This window comes from Citrus sinensis, chromosome 2 (assembly GCF_022201045.2).
Source record: "Citrus sinensis cultivar Valencia sweet orange chromosome 2, DVS_A1.0, whole genome shotgun sequence".
NCBI classification, from domain to species: Eukaryota; Viridiplantae; Streptophyta; class Magnoliopsida; order Sapindales; family Rutaceae; genus Citrus; species Citrus sinensis.
The window spans coordinates 10,429,321-10,454,685 of NC_068557.1; the positions used below are offsets into that span (position 1 = coordinate 10,429,321).

The 25,365-nt window shown below is 34.0% G+C and overlaps 1 protein-coding gene and 1 long non-coding RNA gene across 4 annotated transcripts; one reads left to right on the forward strand and one right to left on the reverse strand.

Moving 5' to 3' along the window:
* The first annotated feature begins 15,611 nt into the window (after positions 1-15,611).
* LOC102617823 (G-type lectin S-receptor-like serine/threonine-protein kinase CES101) lies at positions 15,612-19,257 on the forward strand. Of its 3 annotated transcripts, XM_052435567.1 has the most exons (8): positions 15,628-16,884; positions 17,005-17,124; positions 17,279-17,383; positions 17,491-17,705; positions 17,790-18,010; positions 18,143-18,373; positions 18,489-18,639; positions 18,724-19,257. In XM_052435567.1, the coding sequence occupies exons 3-8, from the start codon at positions 17,293-17,295 to the stop codon at positions 19,036-19,038; spliced, it is 1,224 nt and encodes a 407-aa protein (XP_052291527.1). In that variant the 5' UTR covers positions 15,628-16,884; positions 17,005-17,124; positions 17,279-17,292; the 3' UTR covers positions 19,039-19,257. The 3 variants fall into 3 exon arrangements, 1 of the variants encoding a protein (XP_052291527.1); XR_008052617.1 differs by lacking the exons at positions 17,491-17,705; positions 18,143-18,373; positions 18,489-18,639; positions 18,724-19,257 and having other exon boundaries at positions 15,612-16,884; positions 17,790-18,032; XR_008052616.1 differs by lacking the exons at positions 18,143-18,373; positions 18,489-18,639; positions 18,724-19,257 and having other exon boundaries at positions 15,612-16,884; positions 17,011-17,124; positions 17,279-18,032.
* A 604-nt stretch (positions 19,258-19,861) lies between these two features.
* On the reverse strand, positions 19,862-22,001 carry LOC102617540 (uncharacterized). The gene is made up of 3 exons (XR_369685.4): positions 21,494-22,001; positions 20,694-20,737; positions 19,862-20,117 (listed from the first exon to the last, which is right to left on the reverse strand). It is a non-coding gene; the product is annotated as an uncharacterized LOC102617540 (long non-coding RNA).
* Positions 22,002-25,365: the final 3,364 nt, after the last annotated feature.

The window sequence follows — 25,365 nt, forward strand, 5'->3', positions numbered from 1 at the left end:
AAATACAAAGATAATACAAGATGGAGAAGGAATTACAGAAAATGGATCCCAAAAATGGATTCAGAGATATCAAATTAGAGGGGGAGGCCCCCTTTTTATAGATACATGGAGTAAATCATGGCCATCGGATTAAAAACAGTTTGGACGCTCAGGATTGCGCCACATCATCAGTCAACAGTCCACGGTTTGACTCGGATGAACAGTAACGCGGCTTGACTCGGATGAACAGTAACGCGGTTTGGTTAAAAATAATCCTGTGTGATGCATGTACCGTACGCGAGATTTTTCATCCACTGATATGCTGCCGCATCACCATCAACAGTACATAAGAATTTTAGCCCAACAGGATCGTGACAACTCATCAGTCAATGCCACATCATCGGTCAATGCCACGTCATCGATCCGTCTATGTGAACATTGTTGTGAACAGTAACGTAGTTAGTACCGTACACGTGAATAGTACCGTACATATGAATAGTGCCATTTTTCCTTTTATGCTCCTCCTAAGGTTTTCGACCGTCCTGAGTTCAAAAACGATGTTCGTTTTGCCATCTGATCTCTCCTTTATTGTGAAATGACTATAATGCCCCTAAAATACATAAAATACTTAATTAAAATAAAACACATGTAATTAAATCACAAGAAGGTTAAATACATAAAAGTAAGGGTTGTTAGTAAGACTTGAAATGTAAAATGACGGTTTTCTCCATTATAAATATGCATTTTCTAACACTCAACACTGTTGCCGGGGAGGTAAGTCATTTTAATTCGTAGAATTTATTTTTGTAAATAATTTATTTTAATTTTTTTCTTGTGATTTTTTTATTTAAAAAAAGAAAAAAATGAATCTACATTTCGAGGTAAGAATTTCTTTTTTTTTCTCTTCTTTAAAATTCTGTAATTTTCAAGTTATTTTTCTTTGTAATTTTTTTGTTTATCTTACTAATTTGTTTTTAGTTAATTTATTTCACGTAATTTTTAGTGTGTTTTCATAGTAAGGTTGTAACAGCGTGATAAGGTTAGTATCTTAATTTCTTCTTCTTCTTTATTTTTATTTGGTTTGTTCTCATTTTTTTTATTATTCTTTGCATGCATGGTCAAAGGTCACTATTAACTAATCTTGAGCCTATAGACATTGAACTCGAAAAAACACTTTGCACACACAAACATGTTAAAAATAAAATTGAAATGAATTTGCAACAACGACAACAAGCACCACATGAGAGGCCATTTAAGGACTACTTCAGTCCCTTAGCTAATTTGAGTACATCATGCATAAGATATCCAAATGTAGCTGCTAGGAGTTTTGAACTAAAACCTAGTGTGCTAAATTATCTCCCAACATTCTATGGCCTAGAAAATGAGGACTCATATAATCATCTGAATGATTTTCATGCTGTTTGTTAAACTTTTAAATATGAGAATTTTTCAGACGATGATGTTAAACTTAGACTATTCTCATTTTCTTTAAAGGATATAACTCGTTCATGGCTCAATACATTGCCTGCTAATAGCATTACATCATGGGAACAAATGGTAACACAATTTTTGAATAAATATTTTCCAGTGCATAAAACCAATGATATTTACAGGGACATCTCAGAATTTACCCAGAGAGAGGACGAGCAGTTTTTCGAAACATGTGAGTGATTCAATGGGCTACTCTTGAAGTGTCCACATCATGGGTACAAGAAATAGCACTAATGTCAATACTTTATGAAGGGATTATTGTCACTTGTAGAATAGCTAATGGCAACAAGTGGAGGAGAGCTAATGTCAACCCACGAGAATACGTTCCTAAAGCTCCATTTCCTCAGAGGCTAGCTAAAGAAAAGAAGGGAAAATCCAAAGGTGAGATTCTTCAAATCTTCAAACAGGTAAGTGTTAACATTCATTTACTTGATGCTATAAAACAAGTTTCATCTTATGTCAAGTATCTTAAAGACCTTTGTACTAAAAGAGAAACATTCATGTTCAAAAGAAGGCATTTTTAACAGAAAACATTAGTTCTATACTCCAACACAAAATTCCTCTAAAATGCAAGGACCTAGGCTCCCTCACTATCTCATGTAGCATAGGAAACTACACAATTGAGAATGCTTTGTTGGATTTAGGAGCTAATGTAAATCTGTTACCCTACTTAGTAGTTGTGAAACTTAGACTGGGAGAATTACACCTAACTCCAGTAGTGTTACAGCTTGCAGATCGGTCCACAAAAATACTTCGTGTTATTGTGGAGGACATGCTTATCTAGGTAGATAAGTTTTATTTTCCTGTTGATTTCATTGTAATTGACACTCAACCAATCCAAGATTCAAGGAAGCACATCCCCATTATTCTAGGCCGACCTTTTTTGGCAACTGCCTATGCTCACATTCAATGCAGGACCACAAATATGCAGTTGTCCTTTGGCAACATGACTATGGAACTAAACATCTTCAACATTGCCAAACAACCCCATAATGCAGATGATGGAATTGTTGATGTGGATTTAATAGAAACATACTAAACCTTGATGAAAATACTAAACCTACTAGGGAAATGCAATGTCGGTTAAATCCTAACATGAAAGAAGTTGTTAGAACTGAAGTCCTTAAGCTATTAGATGCAGGTATCATTTACCCTATTTCTGATAGTTCATGGGTCAGTCATGTGCAAGTTATCCCTAAAAAGTTAGGAGTCACAGTAGTTACCAATGCTGATAATGAATTGATACCAACTAGAGTAACTACAGGATGGCGTGTTTGCATTGAATTTAGAAAATTGAATTCTGTCACACGTAAAAACGATTTTCCTTTACCATTTATCTATCAAATGCTTGATAGATTAGCAGGCCATGAATTTTATTACTTTCTAGATGACTACTCAGAATATAATCAGATTCCCATAGAACCAAAAGATCAAGAGAAAATCACTTTCACTTGCCCTTTTGACACTTTTGCATATAGGAGGATGCCATTTGGATTATGTAATGTACCTGCAACATTTCAACGATGCATGTTGAGCATTTTTTTTGATATAGTTGAACGATTCTCTAAAGTCTTTATGGATGACTTTTCTGTTTTTGGTGACTCATTTGATTAATGTTTACAGCATCTAACGCTAGTTCTACAGAGATGTATCGAGAAGAACTTAGTCTTAAATTGGGAGAAGTGTCATTTTATGGTAAAATAATGTATTGTTCTCGGTCACATCATTTCGAGCAAAGGTATTGAGGTTGACAAAGGCAAGGTGGATCTCATTTCCAATCTTCCTCCACCTAAAACAGTCAGAGAAGTAAGATCTTTCATTGGGCATGCTGGTTTTTATAAACGTTTCATTAAAGCTTTTAGCAAAGTTTTTAGACCCTTATGCAATCTACTTGCTAAGGATGTACCTTTTTATTTTTGATGATTCATGTCTCGTGGTATTTGAAAAACTAATGCAATTGTTGACATCATCACCCATCATTCAGCCCCAAACTGGAACTTACCATTTGAACTCATGTGTGATGCATATGATTATGCAGTAGAAGCAATATTAGGACAAAGAGTTTATCGAATTCTCCATGTTATTTACTATGCTGGTATGACATTGAATGATGAACAGTTGAACTATTCAACTACTGAAAAAGAAATGCTGGTAGTAGTGCTTACATTGAAAAAATTTTGATCTTATCTCATTAGTTGTAAAATAATTGTGTTTACAGATCATGATGCTCTTAAATATCTTCTCACAAAGAAAGATGCAAAAGCTAGACTAATTCGTTGGGTGTTACTTTTGCAGGAATTTGACTTGGAATTTAAATATAAGAAAGGCACATAAAATGTTGTGGCTGACCATCTCTTTCATCTCTATTTTGACACGATTATGGAACCATTACCATTGAATGAGTCATTTCCAGATGAACAATTAATGAATGTGGAAGTATTACCATGGTATGCTGATATAGTTAATTATCTTGTTACAGGTCAACTTCCAGAGCATTGGACCAAGCAAGACAAGGCTAAATTTTTTACAGAAATAAAGAATTTCTTTTGGGATGATCCTTATATGTTCAAGTATTATGTAGACCAAATTGTTAGACGATGTGTCCCAGAAAGTGAAATTCAAAATATCCTTTTATTCTGCCATGAACAAGTTTGTGGAGGTCATGTCAGCGTTAAGAAAACAGCTACTAAATTTTTACAATGTGGTTTTTATTGGCCAACTATATTTCGAGATACTTACACTTTTTGCTCTTCATGTGATAGGTGTCAACGAATGGGGAGCATTACATGAAGGAATATGATGCTACTAAATCCAATTTTAGCGGTTGAGATTTTTGATGTGTGGGGTATCGACTTCATGGGACCTTTTCCTCATTCTTTTGGCCACCAATACATATTGGTTGCTGTTGACTACGTATCGAAATGGGTAGAAGCAATTCCATGTAGAACTAATGATCACAAGGTGGTGATAGGAGTTTTGAAAAATAATATTGTTTCACGCTTTGGATTCCCTCGAGCAATAATCAGTGATGGTGGTGCCCACTTTTGTAACAAAGCATTTAAAGCTCTTTCGACAAAGTATTCTATCACTCACAAAGTGGCGACTCCATATCATCCACAAATCAATGGCCAAGTTGAGATTTCCAATTGAGAAATAAAGCACATATTGGAAAAGACGGCGAGGCCAGACAGAAAAGATTAGTCATTAAGACTTGATGATGCATTATAGGCATATAGAACGGCTTTCAAGACCCCGATTGGGATGTCACCCTATTGGCTAGTGTATGGAAAAGTTTGCCACCTACCCGTGGAACTCTAGCATCGTGCATACTAGGCCATCAAGAAATTCAACTTTGACATGCAACATGCTAGCTCAGAAAGAAGATTACAACTGGCAGAACATGAGGAAATTCGCAATGATGCATACAAAAATGTCAAGATTTACAAGCAACGAATGAAAGTATTTCATGACAAGCAAATTATGAGAAAATCTTTCACTCCAGGTCAGAAAGTGCTTTTATTCAATTCTCGCTTGCAGCTATTCCCAAGTAAGTAACGCTCTCGATGGTCTGGCCCCTTTATTGTTCACACTGTTTTTCCACATAGGGCAATTGAAATTAAGGACCCAAATAATGGTGTCACGTTTAAAGTTAATGGTCAAAGATTAAGTCATATTTAGAGTACCAACCACATGGAGAGGACACCGAAATAAATTTGAGTGACCCACCAAATTTGAATTGAGATTTTTCTTTCTTTTCGGTGTTTTATTTATTTATTTTTCTTTCCTTTTACTATTCTTTTGCTAATTGAAATTATTTTTGCATAAGTGAGTTTAACTGTTAAGTTTTCTCTTATCATTGTTAATTATGAGTGCCTCATATAAACAGTTCCTCTTGGACATTCTTAGGCAACTTCAAAGTGTAAAATCTCATCTCAAAAGGCAGATTCGATTTTGTAAGACACATCATATTTGGGTTCTACAACCACCAGAGTTAGTATCCCATGTTGAAGATTTAGAAAGCCAACTCAGAGATATTGAAGGAGGTGTCTACAACATCCAGTTGGAGCTTGAGGTAAATTCAATAAGAGGACGATTGTAATTTTCTTTCTGTGTTTTAATTTATTTTTCTGTTTGTGTGCTTTGGTTTGTTACCCCGGTGAAGTGGCGGATAACGGTACTCCGTGATAATCAAGTCGGTTACCTCAGTTTCCCGTAACAACTGATATTCTAAGGTGAAGGTATGGACAGAAATGAGATTTTAGCAAAGCTTCACAATCAATTCCATTCACTTCCTCAGAATACCCTTCTTACAATCTATAAACCTCAGTCCGAATGTATGCGATTGCTTATGAGGAATAACATACTTGCTGACATCTGCTGGTTAATCGAGGCAAAAGTACGAGTGGCATGTGAGTTACCTCTAAAATTTATTGCATACATGTCTGGTTGTGGTAAAGAAAATTATGCAAGAAAATGAAGAGATCGAAGAATTTCTGTTGCTTGTCATAAGTGTGCCAGAATAAGATGCGATAAAAAACCATGTTCGTTAGGAATGATGTCTGATAACAGGGTAGATAAGATTCAATTCATTAGGGATGACTTGAATAAGGAGTCATTGGATGATATCCTTTTGTCTCTTGAAACACATCCCAGTGGATATGTGCAAGGAGCGATTCTCCAGTTATGGTCATTATTCCAGAAAGAGCATGCACGATATAGTCTCGGGAATCTGACTATAAACGACCATGTTTGCCAGTTTATAAGAAAACTAAATGGGAAGCCTATCCTCGACCCATAGAGGGCGTTCAAGCTGTTTCTGGACGTAAAACTAGAGGAAGATGTGAGCCACAGTCGCAACTACCTATAAATATCTTTTTACTTCACTGTTGTTTTATTTCACTGTTATTTTATCATTTGCATTATTGTCTTTAATAATTTTATTTTGTCATTTTTTTCCTTTTTACTGTTTGCTTTTTTACTCTCGAGTCATGTGCTTCATGCGTTAATTGACACTGACATGCTACCTCATACACAGCTGTGACCCACTATCACCAAGATCCTTAAATATGATTTGTTTTGTTTAGCACTCACAAATTATTTTTAAGAAGTATCTCAATGGCAGCTACTCCCAATAAACAATTCAAGAACATTTGTGTGCTTTCTGGATTTAACTATGACAAACATAAAGAGTTCGTTGAAGCAGCCATAGATTTTGGTCGCAGTATAGCAGAGAGAAAATTACACCTAGTGTATAGAGGAGGTAACCGAGGGTTATCAAAATTGGTCTCAGTAGCTGCTTTTGTCAGAGGAAGCCAAGTGTTAAGCATAATCCCAAGAGCCCTAAAACATTTGGGCAGTTTGTCTGACTCACCGACTGGAGAAGAGTTAGTCATCTTAGGTATGCAAGAAAGAATAATTGAAATGTTTAATCATGGTGATACTTTTATTTTCCTACCAAGAGATCTTGCAACTCTAGAGGCACTTATTACATTAGCATCTTAGGCCCACCTGCACATTCACCATAAACCCATCGGTTTGTTAAATGTCAATAACTTTTATGATGGTTTCATCGCATTTCTTAACCATGCAATAAAAAACTATTTCATTCCTTTCACAGCGAAAAAACTTTTTATTTGTGCTCACACTGTTAATGAGCTACTTGATCTGTTACAAGCTTATCGACCAGAGCCAGAGCCCAGGACCTTAGTGTTGGAGTCTCCAAATAATGATGGTAACAATAGCCGTAGTAAGAAGTACAAATTAGATTTAACTCTCTACTTCTAAATATTTTCTTCTGTAGTGCACCACCCAGGTGATGTCTTCTAAACTCTACTTCTTTCCTTTACAACATTGAGGACAATGTTTTGTTCTGGTTGGGGGGAGGGAATAGTTGACAATTGTGGAATCTTGGTTAAATTTTTACTAATTTTTTGTTATAGAGAATAACAGTGGCTAACTTTTTGTGTTGAAGATGGCTGAATATGGAGTGTAGTTACTCTAGAAATGCATCTTCTTCGTTTAAAAAAAAAGCAAAAAATAAAAAATAAAAAATTCCGGACATTTTCTTTTTCTTTGACAATCATTTTCTTTTAACTTCTTCTTTCTAATTTCTCCCTTATAAATATACACTTTCAAATTTTTTGAGTCGAAAATGGCTGAATATAGAGTGTAGTGCCTCTAGAAACGCATCTTCTTAAAAAAACCATTTTCTTTTTCTATTATTTTAAGTGTCACTTTTCTAATTAACTTTTCTGCATCATTTTCAGCTTTCTGCATGCATATTTTCTTTTCAAGTTTAGAATAGGTTGGGGGGTAGAATGTCATTTGAACCTTAAAAAAAAAAAGTTTTGTGATTTATTTTAACATTGGATGACATGATGATTTTCAAATTTTAGTATTTGTACTATCTTTGGTCTTAAGTGATGTTACACCATGTTTGCTAATCTACATGTTGATGTCGGAGATAAATATGAGTTGCTTGAAGGAAGGCACATGTCATAATGAATACCAAGTGAGTTTTTGAGCCTATTATTTTTCTTGGAGAGTAACCCCTTTTTTGCCCAGTCTTCATACAGCTTATCAATTTATTATTTTATATGATCTCTAGATTTCTTTTGAGTCAACCTTCTAAAAAAAATTAAGATAAAAAAAAGAAAAAAATGTGTGTTGCTACATCTTGATGTCCATCTAACTAGTAGATATTGAAGATTATTTAGAGCCCTAAAAGACGACAGAAATGCCATCATTGGTCCATTTGAGCCTTTCTAGCCATCCTTTTTATGAAATATCCATAGTTAACCCTTTTGAGCCTTAAAAAAAAAATTCTTTGTCAAACTTATCATCTTGACCCACTTTGATTTGGAGTATTACCCGATATCTTACAAGTTTCATCACCTATTTATGTTTGAGAAAAAATGTAAATAATTATTATGTTCAGTGAAGTTGTGCCAAACAAAAGCAAAAAAAAAAAAAAAACAACAACAACAACAAATTATTGTTTAAAAAAAATAACAATAATAGGTGAAATCCACCTTGCAACTTCCAAAAAAAAAATCTCTACCTTTTTCTCAAACATATATGTTGTTTTCCTTATTTCACCTCATTTGTTAGCCATGTCCCTAGCCTACGTTACGTCCTAATAAAAATCCTTGATTTTAGGGAACTATAGTCTGAAGTAGAAGCTAGATATATGGGCTAAAAAGATATAGTGATACATATAAATAAATAAATAAAGAGAAAAAAATTAATAAATAAATTGGGTTGACTAGGATTTTTATTTGACTTGAGATAGTATTATTTCTAAGCTGAGGGCATATTTCTTTCATCTTGGTGAGAGCGTGTGATATCATTTCTTTATTATTTTATCTCAATTACCATTCATTGGAGTGACTATTTTTATTGGGTTTAATTTCTTTGTGAGAGCGTCACTACTACCAGTGAGATTTTGGGGTTTGACATGTCATTCTTAAAAGTAGCTGTGATAAAGTCTACTGGGCTGATTCATGTGGATGGTTGATGTGGGTGTGATGTTTCTTTAGACCGAAGATAATGCTTATACTTTTATTTGATTGTTATCATTAGTCTGATTGAATAAACAAGATTGTTTAAAAATAAATAAATAAATAAAAATAAAAAATAAAAAAAATTATTTTGGGTTTGAATTTTGTTTTCGCTTTATTTGCTAGGGACTAGCAATAAGCTAGTTGGGGGGTGTGTTGAGTGTTAGAAAATGTATATTTATAAAGGAGAAATCGTCATTACATTTCAAGTCTTACTTTTATGTATTTAAACTTCTTGTGATTTAATTATGTGTGTTTTATTTTAATTAAATATTTTATGTATTTTAGGGGTATCATGGTCATTTCACAATGAATGAGAGCTCAGACGGCAAAACGGACATAAATTTTGAACTCAAGACAATCGAAAACCTTAGAAGTAGCATAAAAGGAAATATGGCACTGTTCACATGTATGGTACTATTCACATGAACGGTATTGTCAATGTTACTGTTCACGACACTGTTCACATATACGGAACGATGATGTGGCATTGACCGATGACGTGACATTGACCGATGATGTGGCATTGACGGATGAGGTGTCACGATTCCATTGGAGAAAATTCTTATGCACTGTTGATCGGTGACGTGGCAACATGTTAGTGGACCAAAAATCGCGCGTACGGTACATGCATATACACAGAATTATTTTCAACCAAACCGTGTCACTGTTCAAGCCGGTTGACTGTTCAAACCGCGTGGTCAAACCATGTCACTATTCAAACCGCGTGGTCAAACCGCATACTATTGACTGATGACATGGCACAATCCTGAGCGTCCAAACTGTTTTTAATCTGATGGCCATGATTTACTCAATGTATCTATAAAAAAGAGCCCTCCCCCCCTAAATTGGGCATCCTTGATTCCATTTTTGGGCTCTATTTTCTGTAAGTCCTTCTCCATATTGTAATTTCTACATATTTTCATAAATTTCCATTTTCCCCTAATTCAATTATGAGTAGCTAATTTTCTTTGGAGCTTGGGTTGACGGTGAAGTCTCAACATGTGTCATGGGCTTTATTTGGTAAATTTATTTTCTTTTTCCCTCTAATTTTTGTGGATGTTTTGACTTTTCGTTAACAAATAATCATAATCTTGTCTAGATACCGCCCTGGTTTCACCGGCTCCCTAGTACAAGGTTATTATTATTTGGCACAATAAGCCTTTAGCACCATATTGATTAGAGCGTGGTGCATGAGATGTGGATTCCCCCCTCATGATTTAATTGGCATTAATAAGGAATATTTAGCCCATGGTGCATGTTGATGCGGATCAAGATACCCAAGTGCTTCATTTTAATAGAATTCGCTTCAATTTATTATCGCCATTTCAATTCAAATTTAGGATAATCTAAGTTATTTTCACCACAAATCCATCCACCAATTTAGAAAATTAATTTTACAACATAATTAAAATCCACCTCCTCGTGGGATCGACACTCTTCATCATTAGTCTATTCTACAATAGATTCGTGCACTTGAGAGTTTAATAAAATTTTCACAACACATGTCATTCTTGAAAATAGTTGTGACAAAGTCTACTGGACTGATTCATGCAGATGGTTGATGTAGGAGTGATATTTCTTTAGACTAGAGATAATGCTTATACTTTTATTTGATTGCTATCATTAGTCTGATTGAATAAACACGATTGTTTTTTTTTTTAATTATTTTAGATTTGAATTTTGTTTTCTCTTTATTTGCTAGGGACTAGCAATAAGCTGGTTGGGGGGTGCGTTGAGTGTTAGAAAATGTATGTTTATAAAGGACAAAATCATCATTTTACATTTCAAGTCTTACTAACACCTTTACTTTTATGTATTTAAGCTTCTTGTGATTTAATTATGTGTGTTTTATTTTAATTAAGTATTTTATGTATTTTAGGGGCATCATGGTCATTTCATAATGAACGAGAGATCAAACAGTAAAACAGACATCACTTTTGATTTCAGGACAGTTGAAAACCTTGGGAGGAGCATAAAAAGAAAATGTCACTGTTCACATGTGTACTATTCACATGAACGGTACTGTCGATGTTACTGTTCACGACACTGTTCACATATACGGAATGATGACGTGGCATTGGCCGATGATGTGCATTGACTGATGAGGTGTCACGATTCTAGTGGACAAAATTCTTATGCACTGTTGATCGGTGACATGGCAGCATGTTAGTGGATCAAAAATCACGCGTACAGTACATACATAAACATGGGATTATTTACAACCAAACCACGTCACTATTCAAGCCGCCTCACTATTCAAACCGTGTGGTCAAACCGCGTACTGTTGACTGATGACGTGGCGTAATTCTGAGCGTCCAAAATATTTTTAATCCAATAGTCATGATTTACTCAGTGTATCTATAAAAAGGGGGCTCTCCCCCCTAATTTGGCATCCTTAAATTCATTTTTGAGTTCAATTTTCTGTAATTCTTTCACCATCTTGTATTTTCTACATATTTTAATAAATTTCCATTTTACTCCAATTCAATTATGAGTAGCTAATTTTCTTTCAAACTTGGATTGAAGGTGAAGTCTCAACATGTGCCATGAGCTTTATTTGGTAAATTTATTTTCTCTTCCCCTCTAATTATTGTACATGTTTTGACTTTTCGTCGACAAATAGTAATAATCTTGTCTAGATACCGCCCTGGTTTCATCGGCTCCCTAGTACAAGGTTATTATTATTTGGCACAATAAGTCCTTAGCACCTTATTGATTACAGTGTGGTTCATAAGGAGTGGAAATCCCCCTCATGATTTAATTGGCACTAATAAGGAATATTTAGCCCATGGTGCATGTTGATGCAGATCCAGATACCCAAGTGCTTCAATTATAATAGTTTCCAATCTAATTTAATTCCACCATTCCAATTTAAATTTTAAGATAGTCTAAATCACTTTCACCACAAATCCAACCACCCTCACAGAAAATTAATTCTACATATAATTAAAATTCACCTCTTCGTGGGATCGACACTCTTCACCATTAATATATTCTACAATAGATTTGTGCACTTGTGAGTTCAATAAAATTTGTACAACAGCTGCTTTGGTCTTCGATCTTATTTTATTATCTACCATAAAAAACTGATATGCTAGTAATTTATATATTATTTTTATGTTTTCTTAACTCAGTTTTAAGTTAAATTATATTTTATTATATTAATTTTTATTTTAATCTTCATATTTTGTTATTAAGGAATATTATGAACATTCAAGTGAAAGGAAGCTTAAAAAGGAAACAAATTGGCGCTTTAGGAAATAATTGCGGATTGTGAAAGAAAAGAAGAAAGAATAATGCTTAAAGGATAATTATTAGATTTAGTACCAAATAATGTTATAGATTCATTAGCTAATTGTACAAGTCACGTGAATGATTACATAAAGCATTGGCATTTGATTCACGTGCATGGGCTTAGAAAGTAGGCTAGGTTTGTTTCGTTTTAAATCCTTTTGATTTAAGGATTTGTGGGCTGAGCAATAATATAAAACGAAGGAGAAGCAAAACCGAGAAAAAAAGGATAAGCCTCCCAATGAAATTGATTTAGGATGGTTGTGTAGAATAAATAGAGTATCTTCCGGAGGTCATAACTTAGGCTATTAGTATTTGTTTTTTTACTATCATATATTGCTTTGAATCTTACGATGAGACAAACCAAACTCAAAATTATTTATGATGTTTGTCCTATGGTCGGGTCGAAAATTCTGCTTATTTCCTATTCATTTTCAATTTCAAGTTATTTTCCTATTTTTGTTACTTTTAGGATTTTTATCTTTTCTTTTTTAGATATCGGATTTAGATGCCACTTGTTTTGGTTTCCTTATTTAGATTAGAGAAATTTTATTATAAAATAATATTTTACATTTATCTATTTTGATAAATTTACTATATTTAGGGTTAGTATAAAAGGAGATAAATATTCTAATTTTGCTCATTCAAACTTTTATAATAAAACTTTAATTATTCAGAAATTTGGTTTCCTTTATCAATTAATCTTTTGCGTTTTTGCATCCTCTCACAGTCGCACACAAGATCAGATTCCTTAAGTTATTTCCATAAATCAGTAATTGTAGTTAGGTCAACAAACTCCAATTTTATTTCAGACTCAGTTTCATTTGACACAGACAACGTACATAGCCACAATTTCAAATCAACATAGATCCAGTAATTTTTTTTTTTTGCTAATGAAGTTACTTTTGAAAATTACATGTTCTTTTAATTAATAAGTATTTTAGCCATAATTCTGTACGGTCTAAATCAAGATGACCTATTCTCATTACTTTTCTTCTTTTTGAAGATAAAAGTCAAAATTCACAATCTTGAATGCGCTGACATTGTTTGGAAAATTGAAAAAAAAAGTTGTTTAAATGCAAACGCACACACTATATGCAACTTCGTGTTGATTTTATAAAGAATTTATTTCTTGCATTGCTCTCTGGTAAAATATTGAACGGAGAAAACAATATAGGAGAATGAGTCATAACTCGGTCTCTGATTGGAATTTGGAATGAGAAATATATAAAACACACTTATCACCAACGTCAAATTAATTGAGTTCTAGCTAAATTTGTTGAATTTATTTACCAAACACTCATAAAAATCATTAATAATAGTTGGTTTGAACCTGAAATCACCATTACTGGTCCATTCGCACAATTGATCTGATAAAAATGGAGAGCAAAGCAAGAAATCACAACCTTTTGATCATGTATTCATGCCTCATACTGTTGACATTGCAGACTAGTTTCCCAGAGACAGATAAATTACTGCAAAACCAACAGCTTAATGATTTGGATGAGCCGCTTGTTTCAGCTTCAGGGAAATTCATGCTGGGATTCTTTAGCCCTTACTTTAGTACAAATAGGCCGGCGAAAGAGAGTGGGTGCTATAAGCCACCAGTGTGGGTTCCAACCGGAGCACCCCAATCTCTCATAATGAATCGGCAAGTCTTAGGATCGATAGCAATGAATTAAATTAATTAAAGTGTATTTAAAAAACTTCATATTCAAATTTTATGTGTTAACTTTTCCAAAATATCTGTTGAAATATATGGATTGAAATAAAAAAAAAATGATGTAATCAAACTTCGTTTTGAGGACCAAGACTTAAAATTGATATATCTGTGTGTGTGTGCGTGTGTATAGAGTCATCATATACATACATGAATAAGTAATATATATTGGGTTGAGATGTCCAAAATTAAATTCATAGCCATGCTTTTTTCAGCAGGACTGAAGGAGTTTGCATAAAAACTTAAAACAAAACCATATGAATTTGACTCAAAGTAGATAATAGATATCTTAATTACTCGACAGCCACTCGCAAACAGAATGACCAATTCTAATAATTGAGTCAAAAAAAAAAATTTCCTTGTTCTTGGTGCTCAACAAATATTGTAGCTAAACAGTGTCGATTAGGATATATACCAATAGTTAGTCAATTATACAAGTTTTTGTTTGGGGAATAAAATAGGGTGACCACGATAAGGTGTTTGCTCAGACGCTATCGTTCTCTTCTCAAAGTAAAATGTGAGCAAATAGTTGATAGACTATTAGGAGAAAATTTTGGCGACCTTGAGCATACTATCTTGACTAGGATATTATTTGGTGAGCTTGAGTAAGCTCCCTGAACTAGGTGGTAATTTTGAAGACCTCGAATAGATCACTTCGACTAGGATATTATTTGGTGGTCTCGAGCACATCACTTGGACCAGAAGATTATTTGGTCACCTTGAGCACGAGATTATTTGGTAACCTCGAGCAGATCATCTCTATGAGAAGGTCACCAAGAAGCAAGACTCATTCAAAACAAACCACCACAGATCTCCTCAGAAAAATCAGGGTAAAAATTTGATCCATTAATGGTTATTGCCATGATCTAAGGTCGTGGGTTTCAAGTGTTTATAAAACCCCAGGAAAATCACGCCAAGGAGATTCTCTTTCTCTCTCTGGGACTGGCAACTCATTGGATCTTTTTCTCTCTCTCTCTCTCTCTATCACTGAGAAATTTCTTTCTCTCACAACTTCATTTTCTTTAAGACTGATTATTTTCAAATTCTTTTCCCTAAAATTTGCTTAAAAGTTTTTATTTAAAGCAATCATAATTAAGCCACGTGAATTGTGGCACAAGTTTTTCTAAGTAGACTTAGATCACTGACTTGAGTATCGGAGGGTTAATATCCAAAAAATATCTGGCACCTCTTATCATTTTTTCTGGTTTCTGGTACTTGTTGATCATTAGCTTGTAGTTATCTGCTCATCGATTATCTACTCATGGTCGGAGGATCTTCTTGGACATTGACATGTTGTTTCCCCACCAAACCAGTTTAATGGTGACGCATGAGTTTGATATGAAGTCGCTAACTCGATCAGATTTCAGCATCAACAATTTTAATATGGTGACAGGATATATTATTATTACGATAATATTTACAAAGGATGGTTAGAAGTATATATTCTCCTTAGTCAATCCAAATCTTCGAATTAATAATATTCAAAAAGTAGTAAAAGTCTTCTTAGATTAAAGATTCATTTGAAGCTGCCTTGAAAAGTCCAGATATCAGCCGTGGGGCCACGTGGGGCTGATTTTTATTACCACCTACATCTCTCACAGGTCCTAATAATTAAGCCAACATTTTGGTAGCTCGTTTACTATGTTGATTGTTTCTGTAATGAAACCAGCAGTTCAATTAATGGCCATCAAATCAACAACAAAGAATAATCACACCCTTTTGAGCTTGATTTCATTCTTATTAGTACTGTTACCAGGGCTTTGCTACTGCCAGACAGACAAATTACAACAAGGGCAAGTCCTGAAAGATGGGGAGGAGCTTGTTTCAGCTTTTGGCAACTTCAGGTTGGGATTCTTTAGCCCTTACGGCACGAGAAACCGTTACTTGGCAATATATTACAAGAAGCCTAGAGATAGAGCTGCCGATGTCTCATTCGACAGTTATAGCAGGTGTAGACCTGTTTGCTATGCAATTGGGAATCGACCAAGGAAATATCCATACAGCCCAGCAATAAAAAAGCAGCCAGTTTGGATTGCCAACCGCGAGACCCCAGTCTTACGAAATGAATCAGCAAGTCTTATTATAGATAGTACTGATGGAAATTTGAAAATTTTACGCAATGGAAAAAATCCCATTGGGATAAGTTCAGTTCGAAGAGCAGGTAATACAACGAGTGCTACTCTACTGAAAAATGGCAATTTGGTGCTATATGAGATGAATTCGGATGGATTATCTATAAGGAGGGGGCTTTGGCAAAGCTTCGATTATCCGACTCACGCACTTCTGCCAGGGATGAAACTGGGGATTAACTTGCAAACGGGGCATCAATGGTTTCTCCAAAGTAGCGAATCTGCCGAAGGTTCATACCGTCTTGGTCTTGGGACCGACCCCAATATGACAAGCAAGTTAGTCATTTGGAAAAATGATAAAGTTGTTTGGACAAGTGCTATTTGGCTCAACAACTCCTTACCTTCCTATACTCGAAGCAGTGATGATGAAATCAACAACTCCTTACCTTCCTATACTCGAAGCAGTGATGATGGAATCAACAACTGCTTACCTTCCTATAGGGGGAGCCGTGATGATGATAGCAACTACTGCTGCAATCCAGCGATATTTGATTATGGATTCTATAACTTCAGCTACACTTCAAATGAACAAGAGAGATACTTGACTTATTCTGTAAATGAAGATGTCACATCATTTCCAGTGTTAACTATTGATTCCGCCGTCTCAGGGATGACATTGGAATAGATATTTCATGCACTTTTTTCGGAGGATGTGAAGATCAGACCACTTCTTATGGCTCTGGCCCCCCATTTTACAATAAAGAATCAGAAGGTAAATCTGCTTCAATGTTGAAGTAATTATTATTATTTTTAATTTTAATAGAGAATATGGATATGATTTCTGTGCTGATCGTTCTAAAGACATAGTCCCATTACTGAATATTCCGATCAGTGGCAGGTGGAAAAAAGAAGTGGTGGTTCTGGTTAATTATTGCAGCAGCTGTAGTTCTAGGGGTCTGCCTATTGCTTTACTTAGGCTATGTAATACGTAGAAAATACTTCGACGCTAAAGGTATGCAATCTTCTTTGAAAAATATATCTGCTTTCATCATTTGACAGTAATTAATTATCATCACAACTGTTAATTACATGCATTAGTTCATTCATAATATTGGTAATTAGCGTTTCATCGCAAATCAAGTATTTTACTTTTTGGTTTATTGCAGAGGAGAAACGGTGGATGTCTTTAGTCATTGTGGTTGGGGTGGTTTCAGTGGTGCCTCTGTTGAGCTACGTGTCTTTTCTGCTACTGAAAAAACTCAAGGCCAAAGGTAATCACTAGGAACAGTCTATTTGTTTATTTATCTTTACATCCTTAATGATGGACCAAACAAACATAAGCATTACATGAACTATACTTTCCATACCTCTCAACTAGTTGAAGGAATGGTGAATCGGCAAAAGCTATTGCGGGAACTTGGACACAACGTGTCGCTTCCCATCATATTTGGGAACAGAAAAACACAAGTTCATAATGATCAAACCGTGAAGCGTGACTTGAAGATATTTGATTTCCAAACCATTGCTGCTGCTACCGACAACTTCTCACCTGCCAATAGGCTTGGACAGGGTGGTTTTGGTCCTGTTTATAACGTAAAATATTCTTGTCTCGTTTGTTTTTGGTTGATGTATTTAGAGTATAATTAGTAATTCGAGACAGAGCCAATATGATTTCAGGGGAAGCTACTGGATGGGCAAGAAATAGCAATAAAGAGACTCTCAAAAAGTTCGGGACAGGGAATAGTGGAGTTCAAGAACGAAGCTAAACTCATTGCAAAACTTCAGCACACTAATCTTGTGAGGCTTATAGGATGTTCACTTCAGGGAGGTGAAAGGCTTTTGGTATATGAATACTTGCCTAACAAAAGCTTGGATTTCTTTATTTTCCGTATGCCTATGTTGATATGAAGTTTTTGCATGTACATAAACTTCCCCCCCCCCCCCCCCACCCCCTTGTTGACTACTCATTTGAAGCAGTCCACCTTGTGTTTTTTTTTTTTTAATATTATATATTATGAGACAGATTCTAGTAGAAAAAGTTTATTAGATTGGAAGAAGCGCTTCTACATAATTGAAGGGATCGTTCAAGGGCTTCTATATCTCCATAAATATTCAAGATTAAGGGCTATTCATAGAGATTTGAAAGTAAGCAATATCTTACTTGATGAACAAATGAATCCGAAAATATCTGATTTTGGCATGGCTAGAACTTACGCGATGAATGAACTGGAAGCAAATACAAACAGAATTGTTGGAACGCAGTAAGTATATGCATGTTGTATTTCCTGGAACTCATAGAGCATGATTACTAACTAGTGCATAAATAAATTTATTTCCTTAATTTCAATGACTGATTATTGCTCATTTATTTTGCAGTGGCTATATGTCTCCAGAGTATGTGATGAATGGCATTGTCTCAATGAAATCTGATGTGTATAGCTTCGGAGTTTTGGTACTGGAAATTGTAAGTAGCAAGAAGAACAACGGTTCTTATGACACAGAACGCCCACTCAACCTAGTCGGCTATGTGAGTAATAAAAAAATCCCCTGTTTATTTAATCAAAAATAGAGCAAGATTAGTTTATTTAAGCAAAACTTTCCCCTGTTTCAGGCCTGGCAGCTATGGAATGAAGGCAAAGCTTTGGAGTTAATGGACCCAACATTGGATGAATCATGCTCTTCCGACGAAGTTATGAGATGTATTCATGTGGGTCTTTTGTGTGTTCAAGACCGAGCAGCTGATAGACGAACAATGTCGGATGTGGTTTCCATGCTTACCAACGATACCATGGCTCTGCCTAAACCAAAGCAACCGGCATTTTTCATTAATATTTCTTCTGATTATGAAGAGCCAGACGTTACTGAAATCAAGTTAGAAGTTTGTTCTGTGAATGATGTGACGATATCAAGGATGGAAGGTAGATGAGTCTATCCTACAGTAGTATCATTATTTAAGAATAATCTGAGTGATTTAGTATGATAATTTGTTCGCCCATTTTATGATTTCATATAATGAATGTATGACTTACTATTTCGGGTGACATTTTGGGATAACTTTTGGAATAAGCGGCATCACTCTGCCGTCTATTGTAAGACTTTCAGATGTATCAAAGAGTAATTGAGTACAAAAATTTTTCGTTTTTCATTCTAAAAACATATTGTGAAGAGTTTCGTTATATAGGGGTTAGCTTTTGATGTGTAAATTAACAAGTATACTAGTCGGTATAAGTAATATAATGAAAAGTAGAGTATCGTCCCACAGAAATTATATGTCATATTAGTTATTGAAATTATTTTAATCCTAATTTATTTGAACAATCGAATAGACGAATTTAGATTAAAATAAAATAACTAAAAATTAAATAAATATGCAGGCAATAATAGAAATCACCAAGAGATTAAAATACTAGGATATCTGATTTCACCACAACTAATCTAATTTAATCCTCCATCTTCAATATCCTCTCTCGAGTAATATTAAAAATACTTTCACATATTAACCCACCATTATCTCTATGTGAATTTAAATATGCAAAATTATATTAAGCTCTATGGAAATTCTTAAAAAAACTGCATGAATCACGTTGGCATATCTCTGTCTTTCGTTCAATTCATGGCATACATTACACAGAGTAAAAATACATAAATCTCCTCTCGATCTCATTATGTATCCTCAAGTCATTTAAATATTGGCCAGATATTTAAAAGCATTAAGCACAATAATGAACACTCAATCATGGAATAATAAATTAAAAATACCACAGATTTATAGAATTCAATCTTTATAGTTAGGCTACATCGTAACTGTAACACCCCAGCCCGAACTACGAGGGCAAATATGTTCACAACTCACATATGAATTTAAGTAACTCTTTACAAACAATAAAATTCAAGCCTCAAAAACAAAAGCCAGCCGAATACCTTAAAAATTTAACCAAACCATCTACCATCCTCAATTCAAATCCATCTTCTCACTCATCACGAATTAATCATGACTTCTGGAAACTAAATCACAATAAACTATAATGAGTACAAAACCCAGTAAGCAAACTAGTTTTTCTTATATGAAAATATATACATACTTATACATAATGCAATAGATGATATGCCATGATCTTTTGGAAATACTGTAAAACAAATTCATAAAAATCTCTTTTTTTCGCTTTCAAACTTTCTCATTTTCTTTCAATGAAATACATATTCTGCAATTGTAGCACTTTGTGCTGCGCGTGGCACTTTGCACCATGCGTGGCACTTTGCGGCGTTCTGTCCCTCAAGAGGTGGCCCCCACACAACTTCAAGAGGTGGCCCCCAATGCAAAATCTCATAAAACAGAAATTTTGTTTGCTAAAATCCACTTTCTCATTCATAAACTCAATGCATTTTCGTGCTCATGCCAATGAACCATCACACATACACATGCCTATGTGCATAATCACGCCCAATACTTAATAACACATCATATAAACACATGAGCAGAGACATATAAATCTATATTTGTACATATCAAAATAGGCTTTTCATAGAAGTCAAACATATATATTGTTTATTGTGATTCGTTTTAAAGTCTAGTTTACTTACCTTTTGGCATCCTCATGTAAAAAATACGTACTGATACCGTCAACCTAAAATCATCAATAAATCCTCATAAGACATAATCAAATCTCAATCATAAACTCTAATGTCCTCAAATATCTCAATTTAAACATCTCCTAAGCTCAACCTCAATGTTCTCAATAATTGGCCCTCAAAACAGAACAGTCTATATTCTCTGATTTTTAATAAATTATTCTCTTATTGGAAAAATCTCAAATTTTACAGACCATATGCTGACACATTGAAAGCTCATTGATAAAAATTTCATAACATAATTCCTTCAAAAACTATTGAAAATAATTGACGTTTCAGACATCATTAATACAGTCAAATAATTTTCTGTTTTGAACACACTTGCTTTAAAAATACAAAACCATTTATTGCTTTATCATAAAATCATGAAAATTTCCCGAATAATACTAGACATATATAAAAATCATTGGCCCAAATTTCATAATATTTGAAGAAGTCTAGCTATGGTAAAAATAATTTCGTAATTCACGTTATGCACTGAAATCAGAAATTTTCAGGTTTTCAGACTTGAATTTGAAAAATCGTAACTAATTGAAATCTTATCCGATTAACTTGAAACAAGTTTCAAAACATTCTAGACGATGTCTAGTTTAACATATCCAAAAATCAAAATCAAAATCAATTTGTACAAATTACTAAGATTTTCGTAATAATTCACTGTCAGCATATTTCTGCAAAATCTTAAGTTTCTACTTCTATTGCAATCATACTTCTCCATAACAAATTAATAAAAACCAAGAATTAAAACTTACCTCCAAATCCAAATCTTCTCTCAATAATACCCAATTCAAATTATGCAATTTGATCTCATGTGTTGTCATGACTGAACAAAGAAGAAGAATATTTTCTTCTTTTCTTTTTCTTTTCTTTTCTCTCCATCTCTCTCTCCTTTTTTTGTCATTTTTTTTTTGTCTTAGCCGATTTCTCCTTCTTCCTCTCTCATAATGAAAAAGATATCTTGTTCTATTTATACTAGGGTAAAAGGGATCACTAAAAACTAAAAAGACTTAAATATCCTTAGAAGATTTGTGGTATTATAGTAACCCTAGTAAAATAAACTAGTTCATGGGAATATAAAAAGAATCCATAAATTTAATTAGGAACATTCAAGCAAAATAATCGAGAAGAGAGAAAGAAAAACTCAAAAATTAATGCATCTTCCTCCTCCTCCTTATTCATGCTACTCTCGGCTTTGGCTTAAGATTTGCAGCTGCTGCTCTATTCTTTTTTTCTCTTCTTGGCTCCAATTTTTTGCAGCTGCCCTTATCTTTTTTTTCTCGGTTTTGCTTCTCCTCCGTTTTATATTATTGCTCAGCCCACGAATCCTTAAATCAAAAGGATTTAAAATGAAACAAACCTAGCCCACTTTCTTAGCCCATGCACGTGAATCAAATGCCAATGCTTTATGTAATCATTCACGTGACTTGTACAATTAGCCAATGAATCTATAACATTATGTGGTGCTAAATCTAATAATTATCCTTTAAGCATTATTCTTTCTTCTTTTCTTTCACAATCCACAATTATTTCCCTAAATGCCAATTTGTTTCCTTTTTAAGCTTCCTTTCACTTGAATATTCCTAATATTCTACAATAATAAAATATGAAGATTAAAATAAAATTAATATAATAAAATACAATAACAAAATATGAAGATTAAAATAAAAATTAATATAATAAAATATAATTTAACTTAAAATTGAGTTAAGAAAACATAAAAATAATATATAAATTACTAGCATATCAGCTTTCTATAGCAGATAATAAAATAAGATCGAAGACCAAGGGAGCTATGGTTTTGTATTGCTACAGAATAAAATGAAATTATAATCTAATCATGCAAAATAAACATAATAAACAACTTTGAAATTGTACATGCATTTTTGTTAAATTTGAGTGAAACAAACTAGTAATACATAGTTGGGCCCACTATGTTCCACTTTGGGCCTTGGTCCATTGCTTTTCAAATAATTTTTTTTAATTTTTGTTGACCATTTATGTTCAAATCCTAAGAGAATCAGAGGTTACATAACCGATATATATGTTATTAGTAGAAATAATTTTATTTGTAGAAAACTTGAATAAGAATTTTTTTTTTTTGAAGACTTCAATAAGAAAGTTGAGTTTTATGAATTTCAATTTTTTCTTAAATTCCTTGTGTCATTAATATTATTACTGTTGTTGTTGTTGTTGTTGTTGTTGTTGTTTGGTGATAAAAAGAGAGAGGAATTAATAAAGAAAAAAGAATTTTTGGGGGAATTTGCCCAAGTGGACGTGCTCTCCTTATTTTTCTCAACCAACCATTTTACTTGTAAGATGCAGTGACTAAACTACCCTGACCAAGCCCTAGTCAATTAGAGGAAGCCAACACGATAGAAAAGGGGAAGCGACTATGGTGAGACCATTAACGAACCGAGCTCTCGATCTCTCTAAGGCATAAAGAAGAGAACCAAGAATAAGATAAATAAAACCTCATCATCATCATCCTAATATTTACATTATGATTATGAATATTCACCATCCATTTCATCACCTGTATCATCATCATCATCATTTCAACTACATGTGAAACTACAAATTTACTTTTTTAGTAAATCCATAAACTCACTTGAGCGTTGAAAGGTTAACACCGGAAAAACTTTTGGTTCCTTTTAACATACTTTGTGATTTTAGATTTTAGTAGGTTATCTATAAGTGGATGCAAGGCAATCTCAACGATTGACAAGCTATTTCCCCACCAAGTAAATTTAATGCTTACTTAGGGGCCTAGTATCAATCTGCTAATTGACTCGACTAGATTTCGGCATCAACATTTGGTGCCGTCTGTAGGGTCGGTACAAAAAGCTAACTCATTGTCTCTGTCAATTTTTCATCTGGCTGAAGGAATTAAAGGCAGAATATTACCATGCATTAATTCATGAGGTCCCTCAAACAAAGACGCCAATCAAAACCAGATGGAAAACTGCCTGTGAAAGCTTTGACTTATTTATCTCTCCGGTTTCTAAGTGAATCTTTATTAAAACTTAAGCTGCAATTGCTATGATGATTAGTTATCAAGAATGAGATGCTTGGAAATTCTTCAGTAACATACATGCATGCTTCAGTAATATGCATGATATCCTTGATAAAAGAAATGACTATTATCTTTGGGAATTCGTTGAAAATGTTTTCTTATAAAATAGCTTGCCAGAATGGGCATCATTCATAATTGATTGAGTAAGATACATTCTATTACAAATGAATTTATTTTGTACTTTCCCACAACATTGGCATAATGCCTTAAATAAGTAACAATTAGCTTTGTTCTGGCTACTTAGATTTGTAATGTCGTTATCATCATTATTTAGGTGACACATTTATATTCACTGATTGATTATTCTCGTTTCATTGGACTCTAGACATAAACTCTGTCCAAAAGAATAATTGATTTGCGGCGTATCAATATTCAAGTTCCTAAATAAACGTTACTCATGTAGTTACTATTTGGTGATAAGCACAAAAAATCCATAGATCTTTGGTTTCTTCAAGATATTTTCTTCTGGTTTTAAACCATAATTTGACCATGTAGCTCGTTTTTGTGTGAAGAATATGCACGGAAAGCATTCAGAAAAACTCTAGTATGAAATTCAGATCAGGTGCAATTGCTTTTTGATGTTAATTTGATATTTACCTTTCAAATTCGTTTGTTAATTTGAGATATCTACTAGATGGGGTTTTGACTCGTCATCCTCAGCCATTTTCTAGTACAAAAACTATGTGTTACAACATATGTAATTTAGTTCTATATCATCATAGCATATGCGTATGATTTAATTGTTTAAATACATGTACTTTCATGAATTATGCATTAAACTGGTCTTTAAAAAGTTTTAGATCAATGAAATGATCTTAAAATGTATTATTTGTGGCCAAATACTAAAATAAATGTGCGAAATCATTAGTAGAAAATGGATTACCATTATCTCAATAAACGGCTAACCGTTTTCGGGTAGAAATCTTGACAAGCATTCTGGAAGCTGTCGCTTCGCCGATATCTATATAACGGCTCGTCATTTTCATGAAAAATTTTGGGATCTCTCTGGACGCTATCGGTTTGCCGATAGCATAATAACGGCTCGCCGTTTGAATGAAAAATTTTGGGAGCTCTCTGGACTCTTTTGGTTCGCCGATATCTATATAACGGCTCGTCGTTATCACGCGTTAAGTGCACAGTGACCCATCTTCTTCCCCATTTCGTTTTTGTCCTTAACTCTCTCTTTCTCAACCTGCGACTACCACCACCTCTTCCTCTCAAATCCATCATTCTTCTTGCTATTTCTAACCAAATTGAACCATTCAAACCTCATATTATCTTCCTTAGAACCTTTTCAACCAATTAAAACCGATTTTCACATCAAAAATTGAAAAATCCCAAATTGAAAACCCTAGAACTAGCTGCACTACTCTTGTCAAATTTGACCTAAATTTCTTCCATTTTCCATCCAATTTCAACTTGTAATCACTCTCTCATCTCTCAAACTTCCTTTCTACTGATTTAAATTCTTTCAAAATCATAAATGGCTTCACGACCGAGGCGTGTCCGAACCAAGCAACCAGCTCCAAGCAATCCCAGTTCCTACAGGCC